At 40.3% G+C, this 23,381-nt stretch overlaps 1 protein-coding gene across 2 annotated transcripts; it reads left to right on the top strand.

The window, feature by feature from the left end:
- The first annotated feature begins 210 nt into the window (after positions 1–210).
- On the top strand, positions 211–23,082 carry siah1 (siah E3 ubiquitin protein ligase 1). 2 transcript variants are annotated; one of them, XM_073850462.1, is made up of 3 exons: positions 211–361; positions 11,933–11,989; positions 20,946–23,082. In XM_073850462.1, the coding sequence occupies exons 2-3, from the start codon at positions 11,980–11,982 to the stop codon at positions 21,794–21,796; spliced, it is 861 nt and encodes a 286-aa protein (XP_073706563.1). In that variant the 5' UTR covers positions 211–361; positions 11,933–11,979; the 3' UTR covers positions 21,797–23,082. The 2 variants fall into 2 exon arrangements, with proteins under 2 accessions (XP_073706563.1, XP_073706562.1); XM_073850461.1 differs by lacking the exon at positions 211–361 and adding an exon at positions 8,974–9,726.
- The last annotated feature ends 299 nt before the right edge of the window (positions 23,083–23,381 follow it).

The following is a 23,381-nucleotide window of genomic DNA, read 5'->3' as shown; positions in this document are numbered from 1 at the left end:
AGAGCTGGAACAGTTTCCTGAACCGGCTCTTCAGGATGAACTGTTCAAAAGAACCGATTCGTGGAAACGAGACGATCTTCTCCTCTCTGTTGTTGACCCAACCAGCCAACGTTGTTCTCCTTCCCGCGTTCATGCGGCTGAAGCGCGTCCACGTAGCGGCGCTCCCGTGAAAAATATATTTCACCAGCTCCAGTCAGTGCGCGACACCGAGACTGCCGGGCGACAGCAGCGTCTTCTTTTAGCGAATGTGGAAACACAAACAACCAAACGATTAACGGACGTATAAACCAACGCGAAGCTGCGTGTAGTGGATTATTTTTTTAATTGTTCCGTTTTGCAGCAGAAGGATATTTTAGTAAAGGTAAGTGCTGTGTTTAAATCCCTCTTTCGAGGATAATGGCTCTGTTGTTGATTTTACTAAGCTTAGCGAGCTAGCTAGCTCAAAAGCGGCTAGCCAACCAAGCTATCAACCCTTTTGCTATGTTCCTCGTCAAAACACATTTTAGTGAACCATTTTTTGCTGCGCTCTCATTACTGTTCCTGCTGTGGTGCTTAGCCAGTCACAAAATTATTTTTAATTCTCCTAAACGCTGAGATTTCGTCCATGTTAGCCTTATTGTTAGCTAGCCTTGCGCTAAACGAGACACACTGTTTATGTAATGAAATAAAATATAACCATTGTTGTGCTTTCTGGTCTTAATAGTAGGATGCATGCGTGCAAACGCGCTATTTTTGTTTATTTTATTTTAGTCACAAGCTTGAGGCCTGGTTAATTGACATTGAATCATATTGTAGTGCTTTTAACCGTGAGATGACTTGACTGACAGATAGATGCTGTATTAATCTCAACAGGCAAACTGCAGTGCAAAAGCAGTCTGGTATTATATACACTGGGTCAGCATGTGATCTAGTAACCCTTTATCACTATTATGGTCAATATAACCTATAATAATGATGATGATGAATTACAAAGCAGTCATCAAGAAAACATGTACAAAGCTAGCCGTCTGTAGTCCACACGACTCAAGATGTTACAGTAAAATCATCAGATTTGCATGTGCGTGTGATTGCTTTGAGAACTAAAGAAGCTTAATGTCATGAATGCCCGTGTCTGTGCTACACACGGGATTTATTTTAAGCTCCCACAGACGCCTTGAACTTGGCAGCTCGATCATCACTCCGTTTTGTTTACAAAGCAGCTACGATTTGCCATAGAGATGTTGCATCTTTGTTGCTACTGAATTGAGCTGTAGTGTTTTTGTTGTTCTTTATCCTTAAAGATCCTTTTAAGCACCTCCCCTATCGATTACAGTAATTGAGGTTAAGTTGCAGCTGGTTGAAGCAATAGTTAGATAGGATAGGGTCAAATCCCTACTGTAACTAACCTTATTCTACTATCTTTAGGTTGTTGTAAATACTGGAGTGGTACCACAAACGTGATATTTTCCTACTTAGATTAAATAGATGTTTTAAGAAAACCTTCAGGTATTTTTTTTTTAAACCTGTGTATTTATCTGGGATGTCATAGGCATTTCTGTTGGTTTTGATGAAAATACCTGGGAAAGCATATTGTTAATAATGCATAAGCCCTTCTACCTTAGCTTTGGGACGCATTAGATTTACGTTTCTGTGTGTCCAGGTGCTTGGAAATGCAATCCTCTGCTTTCATTCTCCTCACACACCTCAGCAGTGAACTAGAGATCATGTTATAGAGCATTGCTCACAAAGTTATTGATTGTTTATCTCTGCTTTTGCTGGTACACCAGCTCTATAGTAGATTTTCAAGCATCAAGCAGAGATTAACCAATGTCTTTTTTCACCAGCAGGTAAAAGTGGTAATCATAGAGTGTTTTCATGACGGCGGTTTACTGAACGTAAACAATGCCACTGACTGAATCGAAGAAAACTTGTACATTTCGCTGATCATTGTTGATGAAAATGGTCAATTGTTATGTTTTGGGCTGTACTAATCAGTCAGAACAGGAAAAAACATTTGAAATACTATGGACTGACTAGGGTTGGGTCGATAGACGATGCCATCGTCCATCGCCGATGGCCGATAGACATCACGATGCTGAGCCGGCATCGAAATACAAAGGTACAATACAAAGCCTATACATTATAAATAACAGTTTATCATTCAAATGCATTGGGAATAGGGCTGCAACTAACGACTATTTTAATAGTCGACTAGTCACCGACTATTGAAACGATTAGTCGACTAATCGGATAATTATTCAATTTTTCTCAAATTTAGCATGAGATTGCTTTAATTATGTGGAAAATGATAGTAAACACAAGAAAGAAGGGGGTACTTCAATGAAAAATGCATATTTTATTGAACTTTGCTGCTGATAGGCCAATTCATATTAAAAGTAAATAAAAATGCCCTGTCTAAAACCAATTAGGCACAGTGCTCGGTAAGTATAGACACAAATGCATAAATTAAGAAACTCTATAATCTTTTTAAAGGACAGGCAGATTTGTTTTATAAGAAAAAATAAATTAAAATCAAGTTTTTCTTCCTGTAAACCAGGGGCAGGCACATCAGCAGCAATAAAACCGTAAACAAAAATGTATATCCAAAACAAAAAGTATTGGCTTCCATGTTATTTAAATCTTACCGAGGCCAGCCAAACTCCGTTTCATTCAACTGTCCGACGTGCTTTCTCTTTAAATGTCGGTGCATCACAGAGGTGCTGCCGTGATGCGCAAGGACTGCTTTACAAACCATGCAGGTAATCTTTTTATTCGCCGTAGCAGGCTAAAATTCTCCCAAACTTTACGCCTGTTTTACACATACTCAATCTGCAGTGCGTCTACAGTCCGTGTGCGTTACGTATGCGGTGCAGAAGCAGCACGGACTCGTTTTCCTTTCACACAGAACGCATTTGCAGTCCGTGCATTGTGAACGTTCTAATCCGTTAACATGGGTGTGGAAAAAAAATAAGCACTGCAGACGGAGTATGTGTGAAACGGGCGTGTTTTGGTACGCGCAGCTGCTGAGTTGGACGCCGCCATTTCTGTAGGTTAACGCTCAGCAGCAGCTAATGCGTATGTGCGACTCTCGGCAGAGAGATGCCTCACTCGGTCGGAAAAAACATGTCTGGCGACAACATCGACAATGAAATTCATTGTCGACTATTTCTATCATCGATTTTTGTCGACAACGTCGACGAATCGTTGCAGCCCTAATTGGGAATATGGAAACACTTGGATTTGTGCCAAATTACAGAGGTGCGTGAGCCCAACGCCTGGTATTTTTAGTTTCGCTTTGTTTTGGTTTCTTAACTTTATATATTTTGTTTCATTCCTGTTCTATTCTGAATACCGTTACATTTAAATGATTCGTTTTGGACTCAGGGTAACTAACTTATAGCTATGTTTATAGTGTTTATAATGTTAATACATAATAATATTTCGCTTGATTTGGTATTATTTCTGATATTACACTTTCTCTCTAAACATTCCGCTGCTCATTAAATGTGTTTGGAGAGAGTGGGTTAAGCAGTAAGCAATCAATGAGAGCAATTTTGAACTTAAAGCTGACTGGCCGAAAATATGTTAAGGACCAACACACATCCTCCAGATACATCTGCATAAACCCGCGCTTGCTATGTCTCGTATGCACGCACGCACTGTCACGATCTAATGCACTTGTTAATGCTGGATCTTTAAAAATCCGGCTCAAATTAAGCACTGGTGGAAACGGTAGGCTACAATTAATTAATTCATTATGAATTAATTATTTAACAACAACCATCCCGCACTCCCGCCCTGTTCCTTGACATCGTACGATGCCAAATTGGTCGACATCGCCCAATCCTAAGACTGACAAAAGTTATAACAAATCAAGAAGAAGAGTGCAAAAAAAACCTGTCTGAGGTATAGGGTTGTGACGATGAGGAAATTTCCCCACCGGTTAATCGACATGTGACAACACCGGTAATACCGGTATCACCGTGGGGGTGGAGGGTTTCCTCTTTTTTTCTGCATTTAGCTTATAAATGCGTGCGTATTATACTTTCACTTTCAGTTTTGCGGGAATTGGCAATTCAGCGTCAATTGTTTGAATGGACGACAACGAAAAAAGAAAAAAAAAGAAAAAAAAACTTTGAACCCAAAATATTGCCAAACAGGCGCTTTTGCATTGCGTTTTGACTAGGGGTGTGAACCTACAGCGGCATAATCTTTTCTGAAAAGTGTCTGCATGAGGGAAGCTTATATCGCGGCTCCAGTATATTTAACCACCACAGAAAAGGGCCATATATCTTTTGCTATAAAAGCTGCCGCTATAGTAGCCTAATTTTAAACGCGAAAAACTAAACCGAATACGATTCGAACCGAGAGGTACCGCTCAGATCTTATTTAATTGAAACAAGGGAACGAATAGAGTCCTACACGAGCCCAGCCTGAGACTCTCAGACCCGAGTCCCGTTCTTGTCCGACAATTTATCAGAACACAGTTCGTGTTGCAGCCAATAAAATAGTTCCGTTTTGGATTATAATGGCAAAGTGGCTAGATTTCGTTTTGTTTCCTTTTTATGTTAATTTACAAATATGTTTGGAACATTTTATGTTTGTTAAATTCAAGTTTTTGTTTTTTAAAATAATGACCTAAAGCGTACAAAAGGCGTTTGTGGTTGGCCAAACTGAACCAGGATTTCCAGGGCAAGAATCTTGACAACCTTTGTATTTGTTCTTATAATTTCCGGTCAGGTAGGTGAAATATTAGGTTAATATCTTAATACTGTTTGTATGTATCTTTAGCACCTATTAACTTTAGTTTGTCAAAATATTGTGCACTTTCCTGTTACAAAGTCCTTCTCTATATGATTTTGCAGCTTCCACACGTTTATTATTAATTCATTGGAATTGCAAATGCCTGTCTTTTAACAGATGTTGACTTGCATTACTTTTTTATTCTTAAAATGTCCTGATATAACCATAAAATCAGGAAAAGTGTAAATATTAGTTAAATTCAATGATTTATCTGTCTAACTCTACTTGATACTTAGTAATGATTTGGGACAATTGGCTCATTTCGTCTGGAGTCATTTTATTGCCACTCTTTTATGTTTTTAACCTGTCTTTTTGTGGCAGCTGCACACACTTGGTCAGTCAAACTTGGTCGCCCCCCACAGAAACGGCATCTGTCTTCTAGAGTTAAACTCCACAGCTTCAAGGTAATGGTGAGGTAACCTGAGCCTGTTTAGAATGGCTGAAACAGGAGTATAGAGCAGGGATAGACCATTTCACACTCTCTGGTCCATCGAATCTCACTTCCACCTCTTATACTTGCGTACACACAACACTATTCTCTTCACCCCCTTGTGGCACCAATATGTCTCCTGCATAATCGCTACAGGATCATAATTCTGCTCGACCATCTGTCTGAGTGAAGCAGACAAGAAGCCTGATTGTTTACGTTGTGTATGAGCTTGTGTACATGCATGGAGGTGGGTGGATTCAGTCTTCCCACTGCGTCTCAGTGTTCTTTCTCCTTGACGGCAATCTATTTGCACATTTCTAGCTTAGCATGTTTTGTATTTATTAGTTACTTCTAATAACTGTGCTTTTGTTCTTTTAAATAGTGTTGTTTTTAGATGACTTGAGCATTGCTTGGCTCTCAGATTCTGCTTTGCAAAAGAGCACAGAACATGCTAATTATTTTCTGATTTGAAGACAAGTCAAAGCTTGTTTTTCAGCAAGATCTGACATTTGTGGCCTGTGAAGATGATTGAGAATGACAGCTCTTGAATTTTGACACTGAGCAGAGACTCAAAGTCTCTTACATAAATGTAAATGACAACACAAATACACTAAATGCCTCATTGTTTGTCGGGCACCCACAGCGATTGAATGGCTATAGCTGGATGTTACCTTAACAGCCCCTGCCCAGAGCTGTAGCTGTATATAGAGTTACAGGATAGAGCACTAATGGACTCTGTCCACGGAGAAGATATCTTAGAATTGAGCAGGAGATAATGGATGGGATAGAATCGCTAATGAAGTGTGCATGTTATGCTTCATTTCCCCCTGTTTGTCTTCAGACGGAGAAGCTTCTGTTTCATGTTTGAGTGGCCCAAATGGAGACGAGCGTGTCGGAGATGGTCATGCAGATGTTGTCCGTTAGACGGTGAATTAAATTATAGCCTGTGGTGGATAAACTTTTGACTTTAAGCTTTGTGTGACAGAGATAATTTCAATTATTGTTTATGATGTTTATATTCACATTGAATTATATGCAAAATAGGCCCTTGGATGTCCTGTTGTAAGTGGATGTGTTTACAATGCTTTTGAAGTATGCAAAGGCCATCTGTTAAGACAAAAGCTGTTGATGATTGTAGGTTCCATTGGAGTGATATGTGATTTTTTTTTTTTTTCCTTAAAATATTTTCCACTGGAAAATTCCACTTGTTTTGCATCCTGGCTATAGAGGAGTAGAGCTTTCTGCTGTTTATTCTACCCGGAGCACAATGACCTGCATGTAAATATCATGCCTCAGCCCTCATTTAGATGGAAATGCTGGGCAGAATCTGTGCCCTGCCCTCAGCCCTTTTGTTTACAAGTGCTTGCCCGGCGTTGATTGGAGATTTGTACCATTAACAAATCATTCTGCTGTCAGCATATGATCTGGGCCCATGGGGGCAGTGTGGAGCACATGGTGCATTGGTTTCCAGAGTGCAACTATAATTGTCTTGTCAAGGGAGCATATGAGTCCTTAGATAAATTGGTCTTCAGTTTGGCATTTTGATTTGTTAAGACTATGTAATGATTTGTTAATGAGTTTAGAAGATTATGTATGGGCGATATGACGCTTTGTCACCATGAATGGATCATTTTCTCAAAAATATAAAAACAGAATAGATGCAATTCATACAGTTAGAGAAAAAATGTTCAATTCAGAAAAACTACGGTTTCTGTGATCTGTTTTCAGTTTTTGAATTTAAATTCACTATTAAATTTAGATCACAGAAACCGTATAGCCATCTCCTGAATTCAACATATTTTCTCTGACTGTATGAACTGCATCTTTAGTTTTTACAAACATATTTAATTTTAAGCCAGCCATATTGTGATTTTTAAACAATAGTTGAGTTTAATCAAAATACCCAGAAGGTTAGGTTAAAACAACCCAGTTGCTGGGTTTGTCCATATTTCATCCAGCGCAGGGTTGTATAATATTGACTATTTAAATTAACAATTTTTTTTTATAACCAACATGCAAGAAGCCATTTTGTCATGTGACAATTTTGTAAAAAAAAATGTTCCTTGTTACATTTTTCTGTGGTTTTATTTATTTTGTCTTATTTTGGCCATTGACATGGCAAGGCGTTTTTCCTTGCATCCGTGCAGACAAGTTGGTGAGAAATTACAATAAGCATGTTTAACACAGAACAGGATGCCTGCAGGTGTTTCAGTCACACTGTATGTGAGGCAGGACTGAGCAAAACCCATTTAACATGCGTGAACCCTCACATCTGCCCTTTCAAATTATAATGTAGCACCGCTGGAACAAAAGACTTGGCAAATGGTCTTTGATAATTTTCAAAGGCCTTCATTTCTTTTGTAGGTCCATCATCTTATTTAACAGCTCTATGATTAGCAGATGTTTTTACATAAATAGAAAAAGGCTGTCAGAAGATGAAGATGAACACCATTTGTTCTGACTATAATGGCATCGTTTTTAATACAAGATCTCATGAGCACATCTTTGTGGAATTTAATGTTTTGGTTGCCATGTTATCGCTAGCTAAATCTACAGGGCATGTTTTGACTGAGGCGAGGGACCAAAGGTCACATGAGACAGTCAGATCCCCGTAGTGTCACACAGAAACACAAATGGGGGTTGCTTTCCAGGCCTTAATGTCAGTTTCAAGAGCAGAAAGGTCAGCTTGTTTTTATCAGCCTTATTCTAGGCATGTTGGGCGTGCGCTGGGGTATTTCTGGTAGTGGTGAGAGGCGATACTTAGTGGTGTATGATGTGGCTCTCCACGCTTTGAGCTTTCTTTATAGTAGTTAAGGCTCCATCCACACGAAGCCGGTGCTTGCCCTATCCGATCTTTTTTTTTCTCTCGTTCTAAAAAAAAGTTCCGTACACACGAAACCACTGAAAACGGTGTAGTATATATGCCAGACCAGTATGGGGTGCTGTAATTCTGCCATAGATATACACTATACACGGAGAAGAAGACTTTGAGCATGCGCATAACCTTGCGCGCTGTATTCGTACTAAGAAGAAGAAGACGAAGATGTGAACAGTATCGCTTGTTGCTCATAACAGTTGCATAGAAGCAATAGATTTTGCTGTAATAAAGCTAGCAGGCTTAGTAGCAACACGAACACAATCATGTAGTCCCCCAATATTGTTGTTGCTGTTACGTGTGACGAAGCCGACACGTGATGTGATGACATCATCGTTTCAGAAAATATACGGATTGGCTGTACACACGAAACCGCGAGGGTGTCGTTTTCAGATTTATCCACTTTGGGACCCGGTTTCAAAAAATAGCGGATTCAGTCTCCTAAAACGCCGGATCCGTGTGGATGACACGCCAATACGATAAAAAATGTATGCGTATACAGCGAAACGCGTATCCGTGTGGACAGGCCCTAAGATTGGCGGTATTGGATTTATTGTAATGTCCCACATTCTCTCTCTCTCTACTTACAAAGGGCCTATAACACTCTGTATTTGTGGTTTTGTTAGTGCTGTTTATGAGCAGCGTGTGTGATCGTTGAGTGTTTTGTTTAAGTTGCCGGCTGTCGTAGAGGTGCCATGCTGTAAAATCTCTTTGTCTGGCCGACGAGAATAGAGGCAGCGGCTAGAGGAGGAGCTGTGTAATCTGACACGGCTGGGCCCATGAACCGGTCCCACTCCACCACCTCCTCCTCCTCCTCAGAGAGAGAACCAGAGAGAGCGAGCATGCTGACTTCAGACTGACATTTGACTCCTCAACCCACAGGCAACAGTGGTGACTGTGCAGGCGGGACTCTCTCCTTCTTTCTGCGGTTGTTCTGAGAGTTCGCTTGTCTGTGCAACAGCGTGTTTCTTCCCTCTCTGTTTTTTTCACTTGGAAAGCTGACGGGGTACTCCGACAGTCCTGGGAGTGGTCTTTCTTAAACAAGTCTTGGAATGTGCTCATAGACGGGGAGAAAAGCCTGACAACTCCGACTCGGACTCTTTTAAGTCTCTTTTCTTCTTTCTGGATATTGCTGCTGAAGTCCCATGCTAGGCATTGGAAACTGGATCTACTTGTGAAACATTCCTAGACTACAGTGAATCCTTTTTTCCCCACTTTTCACTCTACCAACTTGTTTTGGGCTGTTCTTTGAAAAGAAAGTCTTTTAAAACACACATCCCCTACTCTCCACTTTGAGGAACGTCTGTTGGAATTACGTAAATTGCACAAGTTTAGGTGTTCAGGACTCATCCCTTCCTCCTTTAGGGGGTTGGGGGTGGGGGTACCTTACTGTGGCCCTAGGCGACCTGTTGAAGCTGTGTTTCTATCTTAAGCTGGTTTTAGAAGACCGAAAACGAGCGTGAAACAGGAAAGGAGGGACCCTCTTGTATGGGTCCTTTTATTTTTATGGAAAGAGCATGATGAAGAGTCAATCTGCTCCCCATGTCGGCTACTATTAGACTACAGCCTGTGTACTCATGGAAGGGGGTGCTCAAGCTCTTCTCTTGCATAGCGGCCAGAACTGCTAGTAAACCGAAAGGTAACAGAACCATGCTCACTTTGTTTACTACCACCACTAACTTTACTGAGGGGAAAACCTTTTTATTGGTCTGTCATTCACTGTGTTCAAGTTTGCCCAAAAATGAAAGCTCTGTTTTCATTTACTAACCTGAATGACTTCTGTGGAATGGAAAATTGTGACCCTGGACCACAAAACCAGTCTTGAGTAGCACTGGTATATTTGTAGTAATAGCCAAAAATACATTGTATGGGTCAAAATTACAGGATCATAAAAAAAATCATTAGGATATTAAGTAAAGATTGTTTTATTAAGATATTTTGTAAATTTCCCACCATAAATACATCAAAGTTTTAATTGGTAATACGCACTGCTAAGAACTTCATTAAGACAACTTTAAAGGTGATGTTTTTTTCAATATTTTGATTTTATTGCACTCTCAAATTTTCAAATAGTTGTATCTCAGCCAAATATCCTATCCTAACAAACTATACATCAATGGAAAACTTATTTATTCAGCTTTAGATGATGTATAAATCTCAATTTCCAAAAATGGACCCTTATGACTGATTTTGTGGTCCAGGCACACAAATATAGTTTAAAGAGTGTTTTAACTGTTTATCTATACCATGAAAGTTTAATGAGTCCAAAACAACATAGTATGGCCAAAAAACACAGACATTTTGACATGTGACATGTCCTATGGGCCTCTGGTAACATTCCTGTGCTTTCCACTGTGGACAAAGAAGGGAAAGTTGTCTATTTTCAGAGACAACACTCGTTATTTTCTTTTCTCTGTTTCTTTTAAAATGCCGTTATCCCTCCCATCCTTGATTTTGTTTTCTTTGTGTATGTGTGTGTATATGGAAAGCTTGAGTCTATGGTTTGGAAGCGCGGCTTCAATGAAGCTGTCATCAGATCTGCTGTGTGCATTGTTCCAGTGTCTTGTACTCAGCTGTGCTCTTCTGTTCACTCCATTAGTAGTGTAATAGTGTAGACTAGGATATACAGTATGTATGGGTTTTGGGTTGTGTGTGTGTGGGGGGGGGTTGAGGATTAAAGTGGGACGGTACAGTGAGGGCAAGCTGTGACTTGTCTGTCTGCAAAGGGAACTCTTGACTCACAGACTGGAAGATCATGTGTGTCTTTAGGCAGGTGACATAACACCTTACACTTATCACCTTCAAAAAATAGAAATTTTGTTAAAAAAACATCCATTCATTTGTCAGCTACCCACAGTACATTTCTGTGCCTTGATCTCATCCTCATTTAATTTGTTTCCCTAAAGCCAAAGCATTTGGCTGGTGGCTAAATGGCTGCATTTGCGTTCTATATGACAGAATTTGTCCTGAGATTTGGTACATCGAGACAGGTCACTGTATGACTCATGAAAGGGTTCATAACCTAATCACGAGGTTCTCATACTAGCAGCAGAGTCAATTACGATTGTTGATATCAAAACAAAATTGAGTTTTCAGCTTTTAAGTCCCTGTTGGCTTTTGGTCCTGCTGATCCATGCTATTGACCATCTGCCAGATTTGTACGTCTACATCTCTTAAACTGCTGAATAATTTCACCATATACTTTAATGCATATTGATCGGCCTTCCATTTTGAATGGCTTCTGATGAAATATTGAAGTGTGGCCTAATGTGGAGAAATCAATGTGAAGCCCAGATGCTATTGTGCTGTGCATTAGCCCTGCCCACCGTGAGCATCTGCTTTAACAGGCTTTGCATTAGAAAAGATCAAAATCGTATGAAGTTGTATTCATAGGGCTGCTAAAAGGAGGTCGGTTGGAGGGGTGTGTCTGTTTCTCAACATAACGGTATGAAGAAATATCTGTTTGACTTGTTTCGTACCTGTATTGTTCCCAGCTTCATTGACTCTTGTTGTCGTAATTTATTTAACAGTTGCTATAGAGAAAAAAAACAGTTTTTAGAAAGTCATTCACGTCTAAGAACATTGTTTTAAGAAGGATTTACAAAACTTAAGTAGTTGTTGTTTAGTTAGTGTGGGAGCTTAGTGACACCTAAACGGCATGAAAACACTTTTTTTTGTTATGCAATGAACAACTGACTAGCTGTGAGACCTGATTTTCACATCTCTTTATGCTTTGTGGATAAACCAAATATGTGGTGCAGAAAATCACCACTACAGTTTTTTTCATTGCCTGTTACAAGACTAACCAAACATCCTCTCTTTCTTTGCTTTTTCTATCATTCCAGAGGTCCACACATTTCAAGGAAAGAAGAAAGACGTACTTGGGAATCATATGGACGAAGGCAAGTATTTTGTCTTATGTTCTCACTGTGTGAGTTCTGTTATTGTATTTTTAGAACATGCAATGTTTAGGTTATCTAAACAGTGGTGTCTGCCAATATTCAGGCCTTTGGAACTGTAGGATCGTTGAAACTTGCAACAGGGGTGGGTTTTTCTTGGATGTGATGCTTCATTTCATGTTTGGCTGATGTTTAGTTCAGCTTCAGTTCAGGGGGATGTGGATGGCTTCTTAGTGGAGAGAAAAATCTGGGGAAAGATGGTTGATAAGGGTTTGTGCTTGTATTCACTCACTGGAAAGCATGACTGATCTGTACCATTAGACTTCCAGACCCTCAGAACCTATGTTACAACAGACAGAACCATTAGACATTGCATCTCTCCTGAAACTAACCTTAGTGGGTCACGCCACATTGCCATTGTTTTGGCCTTAATCTCTTCATCCACCAGAGCCCTGTATACTGAACTTCTTGTCTGTGCCTTCCATCAGTTTTCAAGGGACTTCTTCCAGAGAACTGTGTTCGCTGTTTACAAATGAAACTAGACCAAAAGCAGTTTGTTTTATTGGAACACATCCCAGAATATATCCCCTTCTGCAGTCATACATGTGTACTGTACAAGCTTGTTTCCATAGCACATATAAACCTCATAGAGGAATTGAAACTTTAATCGTAAATCTTAATAACCCACAAAACTTTTATCCATTTTGAATACTGCTTTCAGATCTTAGGAATAAAACTAATTCCCATTACAGAATGCTGCAGACCACTAACCACATTACAGAAACTGCAGCAAGCTTAAATCCAATGGTAACACCTACTGAGTGAACAAAGCGCTTGACCACAGACATCTCCACGGAGTCTGGCATCAGACCACATTATTACTGTACCTGATTAAACACTAAGCCAGAGTATAATAAAACTTGATTTCGCTAACGCTTGTTATGTAACTAAGTATGTCATTAATTAGCAGTACCATTAATTTGTGAGGCTACAAATGAATACTAGATGGTTTTGCCTCTCACTTTTAAATTGCTGCATTGTTAAAACTCTGTTCAAGTGTTTGATGTTTTTTTTTAAAGAGGTTACACAATTTGTACTGTCTAAACAAGATGCAGAAGATCAACTTTCATTTTCAAATCATTGAAGAAGCGAAGAAACAATTTCATAGTAAAAATGCTTGTTTAATCAGTGCCCCCAAATTAACAGATCCTGCTTCTTGATTTTAACCAGATTTTTTGCTTTTACACTGTAAAAATGGGTGAAATATGGACACACCCAGCAATTGGGTCTTTTTGACCCAGCGGTTGGGTTAAATGTTTAACCCAACCTTCTGGGTAGTTTATTTAACTCAACTATTGCCTATTGTTACTCTGTGTGACCCTGGACCACAAAATTAGTCATAAGGGTCAATTTCTTTAAATTGAGATTCATACATTTGAAAGCTGAATAAATAAGCTTTTTATTGATGTATGGTTTGTTAGGATAGGACAACATTTGGCAGAGTGAAAGAGGGTGCAAAAATCTAAATATTGAGAAAATTGCCTTTAAAGTTGTCTAAATGCAGTTCTACAAAATATCTTCATAGAACATGACCTTAATATAATAATGATTTTTGGCATAAAATAAAAATGTATGATTTTGACCCATACAATGTATTGTTGGCTGTTGCTACAAATATACCTGTGCTACTTATGACTTTTGTGGCCCAGGGTCACACATTTCTTAGCTTAAAATGAACCCAGAATAGGTTGGAATTAATGCACATTTATTATTAAGTTCAATAAGTAGTAATTAAATAAAACCATTTTTTAAATTACTTTACTATTTTGGGTTCATTTTAAGCAAGCCATATAGTTATTTTAAAAAAATAGTTGAGTTAAATAAAACTACCCAGAAGGTTGGGTTAAACATTTAACCCAACTGTTGGCACAAAACAACCCATTTGCTGTGCTTGTCTTTAATTCACCCAGCCCTGGGTTGTATTTAACCCAACATTAAGCGTGTATGTGCACTTATAAAATGTAATTGTTGCATCAATACAAATATTGAATTTTGAGAATGTTTAATTAAAACGGTGTATTCAAGCAATGCACTTATATTTCAGCTCAGATATGCCTTGGACATTTTTATTGTTGAAAATTATGTTGTCAAGTCTAATCAGAAACCAGCCCATATCTCTTACATGACATGTGGAGTCCCAGCTTATGCCCTAGGCATGACAAACTTAAGTTGCAGTTCTGATATTTGAATTCATCAGCAAACATTAGAATATTTGAGATGTGACTACATCGCAATTATCTGCGTCTTGTCTTGGAGATGAGTGACGACTCTAGAGATTTGTGCTTCTTGCTCTTGCTGCAGGGTGTGATATGTGGTAGATTGTTTTACTTTCCCTCTTTCTCATGTATATATGTGTGTGTTGGGGTGGGGTGAAGTGTCATTCTATAATGTCTTTGAAAATTGTTTGGGGTTAACATCTCACCATATTCTAGCTTGCAAATGATCATCTTTGTTCACTCAGGTGTTGGGTTGGCTTGAACTCTAACCTTTGACTGAAGATTTTTATAAGCCCAGAATCATACTAGACACAAGTGTGCAAATGCAGGTGCAAATTCTTGGCTGAAACATTGAAAGCAGGTTGTGCAATTGTACAGTCGTGGCCAAAAGTTTTGAGAATTACATAAATATTGGAAATTGGAAAAGTTGCTGCTTAAGTTTTTATTATAGCAATTTGCATATTTGTTATGAAGAGTGATCAGATGAATTGCATAGTCCTTCTTTGCCATGAAAATTAACTTAATCCAGAAAAAAACTTTCCACTGTATTTCATTGCTGTCATTAAAGGACCTGCTGAGATCATTTCAGTAATCATCTTATCTCAGGTGAGAATGTTGACGAGCACAAGGCTGGAGATCATGATTGGGTTAGAATGGCAGACTTGACATGTTAAATGGAGGGTGATGCTTGAAATCATTGTTCTTCCATTGTTAACCATGGTGACCTGCAAAGAAACGCGTGCAGCCATAATTGCATTGCATAAAATGGCTTCACAGGCAAGGATATTGTGGCTACTAAGATTGCACCTAAATCAACAATTAGTAGGATCATCAAGAACTTCAAGGAAAGAGTTTCAATTCTTGTTAAGAAGGCTTCAGGGCGTCCAAGAAAGTCCAGCAAGCACCAGGATCGTCTCCTAAAGAGGATTCATCTGTGGGATCGGAGTGCCACCAGTGCAGAGCTTGCTCAGGAATGGCAGCTGGCAAGTGTGAGCGCATCTGCACGCACAGTGAGGCCAAGACTTTTGGAAGATGGCCTGGTGTCAAGAAGGGCAGCAAAGAAGCCACTTCTCTCCAAAAAAAAACGTCAGGGACAGATTGATCTTCTGCAAAAAATATGGCGAATGGACTGCTGAGGACTGGGGCAAAGTCATATTCTCCGATGAAGCCTCTTTCCGATTGTTTGGGGCATCTGGAAAAAGGCTTGTCCGGAGAAGAAAAGGTGAGCGCTCCCATCAGTCCCGTGTCATGCCAACAGTAAAGCATCCTGAGACCATTCATGTGTGGGGTTGCTTCTCATCCAAGGGAGTGGGCTCACTCACAATTTTGCCCAAAAACACAGCCATGAATAAAGAATGGTACCAAAACACCCTCCAACAGCAACTTCTTCCAACAATCCAACAACAGTTTAGTGAAGAACAATGCATTTTCCAGCACGATGGAGCACCGTGCCATAAGGCAAAAGTGATAACTAAGTGGCTCGGGGGCAAAAACGTTGAAATTTTGGGTCCATGGCCTGGAAACTCCCCAGATCTTAATCCCATTGAGAACTTGTGGTCAATCCTCAAGAGGCGGGTGGACAAACAAAAACCCACTAATTCTGACAAACTCCAAGAAGTGATTATGAAAGAATGGGTTGCTATCAGTCAGGATTTGGCCCACAAGTTGAGAGCATGCCCAGTCGAATTGCAGAGGTCCTGAAAAAGAAGGGTCAGCACTGCAAATACTGACTCTTTGCATAAATGTCATGTAATTGTCGATAAAAGCCTTTGAAACGTATGAAGTGCTTGTAATTATATTTCAGTACATCACAGAAACAACTGAAGCAAAGATCTAAAAGCAGTTTAGCAGCAAACTTTGTGAAAACTAATATTTGTGTCATTCTCAAAACTTTTGGCCACGACTGTACATAATGTAGGTTCTTCTACTACATTCATGTAGTGGTGACAATACTTTCAGTTGTCCGTGCCAAGTAACTAACTGTAAACATGTCATCAGGTTAACTTGTGTTGACCTTGTATATCTAAAAAAAATGTTCACATACTTGTGTATTTTGGGCCTTGGTTTTGAGACTTGTCCAACTGCCTTGCTTTGACTCAGCTCCACTCTAATGCTCATGGTTTTTGCTGAGGCTCCATTAATCTGATGTACTAAAGTTACCTGGCCTAACTGTCTACCTGAGACCCACAAATAACAGTCTTGGGTATTGCAGCTTCAGCTTGTGCAGTGTAGGCCAGTTGAATTGGCATTTGCCTTTTGTTCAGTCTTCCTAACGCCATTAAAAGACCTGACAACGAGTCTGCTCTAACCACTTCCTCTGGGGTTACAGGATTTCCTGTAATATGTGATGGACTGCAAACTTTCCACTGACATAGCAACTCAGCGCTGCTGGAGAAAAAAGACACGCCACAGTTCTTTTGATTCCCAGACGAAGAACTTTACAAAGAAAATCAGCAATGCCACAAGGGCTCTTAACACTCAGTCCTTTCTTCTAGAGTTTTAAACCAGTCCTTAGTAGAAGTCAACTTTTTTTTTAAACTCAAGTCTACTATTTATGTGCCATTTGAAACAATACATTATATGTAATTTCTCCACAGTGAGTGCTTTCTAGACTCACTTTTGGCACAGTGGACTAAAAAGAAAAACAAATGATAAACCATCCTAATGTACATTATATCCACAAGAATAACCCAAAAAGTGTTTTTTAAACTTTTCATTGATTAATTGACACTTATTCTTCCTTATGTTAAAGGTTAATTTAAAATAGGACTAGTAATGAAACGGATGAACATGATGTTTGAACATGCTGCTCTGGAATGCTCCTCTGCCCCCCGGAAGAAACAGATTTGTGATGGATTGATATTTAGCTTTGGCAGAAGTAGTATTTTGCCTGCCAAGCACAACTTATAAAAGTCAGTGTCCATAAATAATTCTTTCTCACCATTCAAGCACTCTAACTCTAAACTTGACAGGACCTATATGCTTGCTTGCCTTCCAATTCATTTACACTTTTTCCTCTTAGAGAGACACATGCATCACTTCAGCTGTCATTAAAACCTCAGTTTAATGGAGCAACAATGTCGTAACAGTAGTGTACAACAGCCATCAGCCGCTCAGACTGTTTCGTGGTGGGAGGTTGGCCTCCTATTGTCTATTTGGCTCAACTTCAAGCAGATGGACCATCTTTGTGAAACTTATTGTATCACTCACAACTGTTCTGGAAATAGTTGTCCACTCTTGCTCCTTGAGGGCCAACATCCTGCAGAGTTTAGCACCAGAAGTTTCTAATAATCCTGAAGACTTTAGGAACCTTTTCATAGTTCCTAGAACTATTGGCGAAAGTTCCCACTTTTTGGCATGTTTACCACAAGAACTAGGAACGGTTTTATTTCTAGGAACTCTATATGGGGGAACTAAATTAGTTAATACTTTTAGAGTAGGGTCTAAAAGTGTTCTATAGAAACTACCACTGACAAGTGTGCGCTGATTTTCCATACGAAATACTGGCTACCCAGCGTTTTTTTTTTTTTAAGGCCATGTAAACCTATTCACAACACCAACATGGAAAAGGGCGATAACGGCATTTAGCTACCTGTTGTCTTCAGGGTTGTTCTTTTTTCAGCCTCTTTGATAACATTACAAGTTGTCATATGAGATTCAGCCATGCTACAACCACCATGCTGGCTAGTTCCTAGAACTGATTTCCTAGAAATACGCATTGCGAAACCCCCCTTGATTAGCTGGTTAGATGCGTTTAATAGGGTTGGAGTTAAACTCTGCAGAACGTTGGCCCTCCAGAAGCAAGATTAGACACCCCTGACATAAATACACAGGTGATCGCATGTAAAATGTTTCTCTACTGTTGTAACGTAAATTGGGGGCTTGTCCGGGATTTGACCACACATCTGATGCACTCAAGCAAGAATTGAACATTTAGAAACAACGTTGGCCCTCCAGGAGCAAGCCTAGACACCCCGGACATAAATACACAGGTGATTGCCTGTTAAATGTGTCTCTACAGTCGTGACAAAAATTGGGGCTTGTCCGGGATTTGATCACAAGCAAGAATCGAACATTCATTCATACATGCACAACATGACTTAAGTTGGACAGTGTTCCTATAAAAGTACAGTATTGTGCTAGCAACATCAATACTTAAAAATTTACAAATATATCTTGAATGCAGTGTTGCTTTGGATAAAAACATCTGTCAAGATGCATGTTCCAACATCATTCCTTTGTTCTAGGACCTAAGGCTAACTCTTTTCCTTCTGACTCCATCCTTCCAAAGGATGTTGATCCAGGAACATGTATTAATCATGTTAAGCATCCATATATATTTGTTGCCATTTCTAATCCTCTGGTCTTTGACTGCAAGCCTAGAAAGGCATTGAGGACATAGTGCTAGCTCTTGTGCTTTGGCTAATTTTGGCCTCAGTTGTTATACTCTGAGAGCTGCTCAGTGAGGAGGCTAAAAATACTTGGGGCTTTATCAGAGCAGATGTGTTTACTAGCAGATTCTAAGCCACCTATATACACACAGCTCATCGTCTATCCATACCCCCACCCTCTTTTCTGGCACTGTCCTTATTCCTCCACATGAGACGATTTACTGTGCTCTGATCCTGCCACGCTGCTCCTTTGTTCTTTATTTCTCACTTAATTGATGTTTGTGTTAAATCTGCAATCAGTCTTTTTCATGAGCTCCCCAGAGCTGATTTTCAGTTTCTCACCAGGTTATAGTAGCAGTGGGATGTTACAGCTGTCGCACCCTCTTTCTGTCATGCATTAGGAAAGAATCCATCCCATGTCCTATACTTCTCTCCACAGGTCGTCCCAAACACATACACACTTCTCACTGCAGCTTGTTGCCATAGGAACAGTCCTTCAGCAGATGCGCTCTGGCCTTCTGAGTCCACTCTCCATGTCTGGCTTAAAAAAAAAAAAAAAAAAAAAAAGCGTGAAGATCTGCATTTTACTCATGCCAGAAATAGCTGCCCCAAGCCTTCCCCAGAGGCCCACATCTGACTTATCGGTGGCACTAGACGGCTATATCTATGAGGCACTCGGGGAGAACAGGCCTTAGCACTGCTGAGACTCTTTGATAGCTTTATTTGGAGTTGAATCAGCAGAAACATGTACATTTTACCTTGAGGCTACATTCTGCTTTATGTCCAGGTCCTCAGGTCAGTGCATTATTGCTGGCAAATGTGGCCCAAATGTGACTCATACATAAACATAAACCACATGTAATGTTAACACATACCCCAAAAAAAAACCTCTGCTCTCTTCTGTCACATCCCTGTCTGTATTTTTCATAATTCCTGGGCATAATTTTGCTGTCTTCTGCAGCAGATCACAACTATAAATAAACACATAGTTGCTTACTTTATCGCTTACTTCCCTGCAGAATCTGGCTACTTTTTTCACTGTTGACACAGTTTGTTTTTTAACTTAGTGGGTTGATGTGACCCCACTAACATGATATTTACCCCCCTGAATATGGTTGGGCTAGTTTTGGACTAGTTTTGAGAAGCAATTGAGTGGATTTTGTTGTGTAAACCTGGAAACCCTGTTTATTTCATTCTTTTATGCATGTGGGACAGTTCAGAACTATGATCTGTTCACACTGTAAATCTGATATTGGCCACATTTAAAACAACAATGTGAACAACTATACAAAAAAAATAATAAATGAGCAGATATTTTCCCCCAGAATGTGATAGGGCTAGTTTTAGAGTAGTTTTGAGAAGCAATTGGGCAGATTTTGTAGTAAAAACCTGGCAACCCTGTTCATATTGTTCTTTTGCGTGCACAGGTCAGTTCGGAAATATGATCTGTTCACACTGGAAATCTGATATTGACCACACTTATGACTCGCATGCGTAAAAGAACAAAATGAACAGGGTTGCCAGATTTTCCGACAAAAAATCTGCCCAATCCACGGAGTTGAAAAACAACCTGCGGAAACATTGAAAAAGTAGTGCAATTTAGCGGGAAAAAACTATGGACTTGGCAACTCTTGTGCAGCACGTCGTCATAAGGAAGTAAACGCAGAGGACTTAAAGTAAGCGACTATACATTTATTTATCGTCTAATCTGGCGCAGAAGCCAGTGAAATTATGCGCAGGCAGTATGAAAAATAAAGACAGGGATGTGACAAGAAGGATGTGAAACTTTTATGATAAGAGCCCCCTTTTTGCTTGTGTGTGTATATAGGCCTACTACCTTACCACTGACTACCTTTCACAACTGTTTTGATAACTTTGGGTATGTCAAATCTTTGAAGTGACTCCCATGAGCACAGAATTGAGACAAAAGTTGATTTAGAGTGACGTAAAAGTCGCACGAATATGACTGTACACACTGCGTTCGGATTGCAAAACATCTGACCTGTATCGGATTTAGTACCACATATGGAAGTGGCACAAATCGGAATTGAAAAGATCAGATTCCATGCGTTTGTGCTGTTAACACTGTCATGAGAAAAACCGATCTGAGTCACATGTGAGCAAAAAAAAAATTAGGTTTGGGCCACATTTACCTGCAGTGTGAAAATGGCGTAGATGCCAGCTGATCTCTGTTGTCACTCATAATGGAGTTCAGCTGTGGTTGGTTTAGGTTTATTAGTGTTTGGCTGTTCATGGATCCTAACTATCTTCTCTGTCTCCCTCTTCCTTTAGAAATGAGTCGCCAGACTGCCACAGCGCTGCCCACAGGAACCTCTAAGTGTCCCCCTTCTCAGCGCGTCCCCACCTTGTCGGGCACCACTGCATCCAACAGTGACCTCGCCAGCCTGTTCGAGTGTCCCGTCTGTTTTGACTATGTGCTGCCGCCCATCCTGCAGTGCCAGAGCGGCCATTTGGTTTGTAGCAACTGCCGGCCCAAACTCACCTGCTGCCCCACCTGCAGAGGCCCGCTCGGTTCGATCCGCAATTTGGCTATGGAGAAAGTGGCCAACTCAGTGCTTTTCCCCTGCAAGTATGCCTCATCGGGCTGTGAAGTCACCCTACCGCACACAGACAAGGCTGAACACGAGGAGCTTTGTGAATTCCGGCCATACTCTTGCCCCTGTCCCGGCGCCTCCTGCAAGTGGCAGGGATCTCTCGACGCCGTCATGCCCCACTTGCTGCACCAGCACAAGTCCATAACCACGCTACAGGGTGAGGATATTGTCTTCTTGGCCACAGATATCAACTTGCCTGGGGCAGTGGACTGGGTCATGATGCAGTCGTGCTTTGGCTTCCATTTTATGCTCGTGCTGGAGAAGCAGGAAAAATACGACGGCCACCAGCAGTTCTTCGCCATCGTGCAGCTGATCGGCACGCGAAAACAGGCGGAAAACTTCGCCTACCGGCTGGAGTTGAACGGCCACCGGCGGCGACTCACCTGGGAGGCGACGCCACGCTCCATCCACGAGGGCATCGCCACCGCCATCATGAACAGTGACTGCCTTGTGTTTGACACCTCTATTGCTCAGCTGTTCGCAGAGAATGGCAACCTGGGCATCAACGTCACCATATCCATGTGCTGAGGACTAACAGCCGTGCATACTTGAACGCATACACACACATGAAACCAGACATTTCAAAACACCGCAGGATACCTTGAGTCGTGCTTGGGGGACGGGGGAGTAGCTAACCTAGGGAACTTTTTGCTGTTGTTCGTTCCAAGTAGTCATAAAAAAAAAAAAACTCTTGTTGGTTGGAGCTTGGCACGTCCGACCAGAACTGGGTTCTCAATTTTATGCTACAATATTATATAAGTTAAATAATTAATGTATTCAACATTTTTGAGAGCAACATTCATTGCCCTTGAAGGTATCGGAAAGCCAGGTTTGTGGAATGGACATTTGCAAATGTGGCATTTGGGACGAGGGTTTGAGGAACGACACGCCGAGCTGAATGGCGGTTGGGGATATTGATCAGTTTTTGGGGTGGGTTTGCTCAACAAAAAAAAAAAAACGGCGCAACCTTAGAGCAAGTTTTTGTTCGTTCTGTTGTTGTTTCCCAAGGCGTTTTGCATTTCAGTTCAGATAAAACACTAACTTTTATGTTCAAATATTAGGTTTTGTTTTATTCTAATCTTGCCCCCCCCCCATCCCCTTTTTTTGGCCCCCTTTCATTTTTCCTACCTTGAGTATGATACAGAAAGGTTCTGGTAATTGGTGCATGACCACTGGATAAGTTATAACAAGTCCAGATTTCATTTTAGAAGTCTTGTTTGTTCCAGCCTGTCACTGCAGTGTTTCTCCTGTTTGTTTTTGAAGGGATGGCTTGGCACACACACTTCAAGCCAGGTTATAAAAAGTCAAGTTTTTGACTATCAAGCCACACTTCTTTTATATCAAGTACACATGCGAGTTGTACAGTATGTGTGAGATCGTAAGTTTTGTTTCCTCACCTGGAAGCCCTTAATTGCAAACACTAGAGCAAACACTGCATTGAATCAGGCAAGGAACCGGGGCAGTTAATACAGTTATTCTAATGAGATTATTGTCATAATTATCATTTTGTAATGACTTATAAGAAAATGGAATGAAAAAGGCTGTTGTAACCTTGTGGCTAATCTTCAGTGTTTGTAGATAGTGTTGTTCTTCAGAAGACCTCCATGTCTTCTTTTTCTCTTTTTGTAAGTCAATATTTTTGTTGCTGTTGTTCTTTGTATGTCTGTATTTCTGTTTTTTGCAAGGATAGGGTGAAGCAAAGCCAAACATCTCTGTGGATACATTGTACTGTTGCTAGTCCTGATCTCTAATTTTATTTGTTTTATTGTTTGTTTTGTTCTATTTTGCCAGTAAATAAATCTATCTTTTTCATACCCTCTGTGAATTTTCTCACCGCTCTTTCTAAATTACAGCTGATGGTGATGCTGGCTTCATCTGGTTCCCTCTCCACGTCATCCGTGGGAATGACTGAAGCGAACAAGTACTCAACATCTTCACAATTTAACATTGCACAGGCCTTTAGATGAGACTGACCAAATGTAATGTTGACATCATTAAATCTCTAGGAGGAGTTATAACAGCTTCCTGTTTCATGGGAAACATCAAAATTTGGACCTTTTTTTATATCAAGCAGCAAAACCTGCTGTTTTGTACAGCTAAAAATAGCTGGACG

Source organism: Garra rufa, chromosome 11 (genome assembly GCF_049309525.1).
Source record: "Garra rufa chromosome 11, GarRuf1.0, whole genome shotgun sequence".
Classification (NCBI taxonomy): domain Eukaryota; kingdom Metazoa; phylum Chordata; class Actinopteri; order Cypriniformes; family Cyprinidae; genus Garra; species Garra rufa.
The sequence above is the reverse complement of the archived record's forward strand: the minus strand, read 5'-3'. Positions and strand labels throughout refer to the sequence as shown.

Bases quoted from the DNA above. Each gene is read 5' to 3' on its own strand.
- siah1 (XM_073850461.1), top strand. From the start codon at position 9,630: ATGTCGGCTACTATTAGACTACAGCCTGTGTACTCATGGAAGGGGGTG. The intron at 9,727-11,932 runs GTAACAGAACCA...CTATCATTCCAG, and splicing joins AACTGCTAGTAAACCGAAAG to AGGTCCACACATTTCAAGGA. The intron at 11,990-20,945 runs GCAAGTATTTTG...CTCTTCCTTTAG, and splicing joins TGGGAATCATATGGACGAAG to AAATGAGTCGCCAGACTGCC.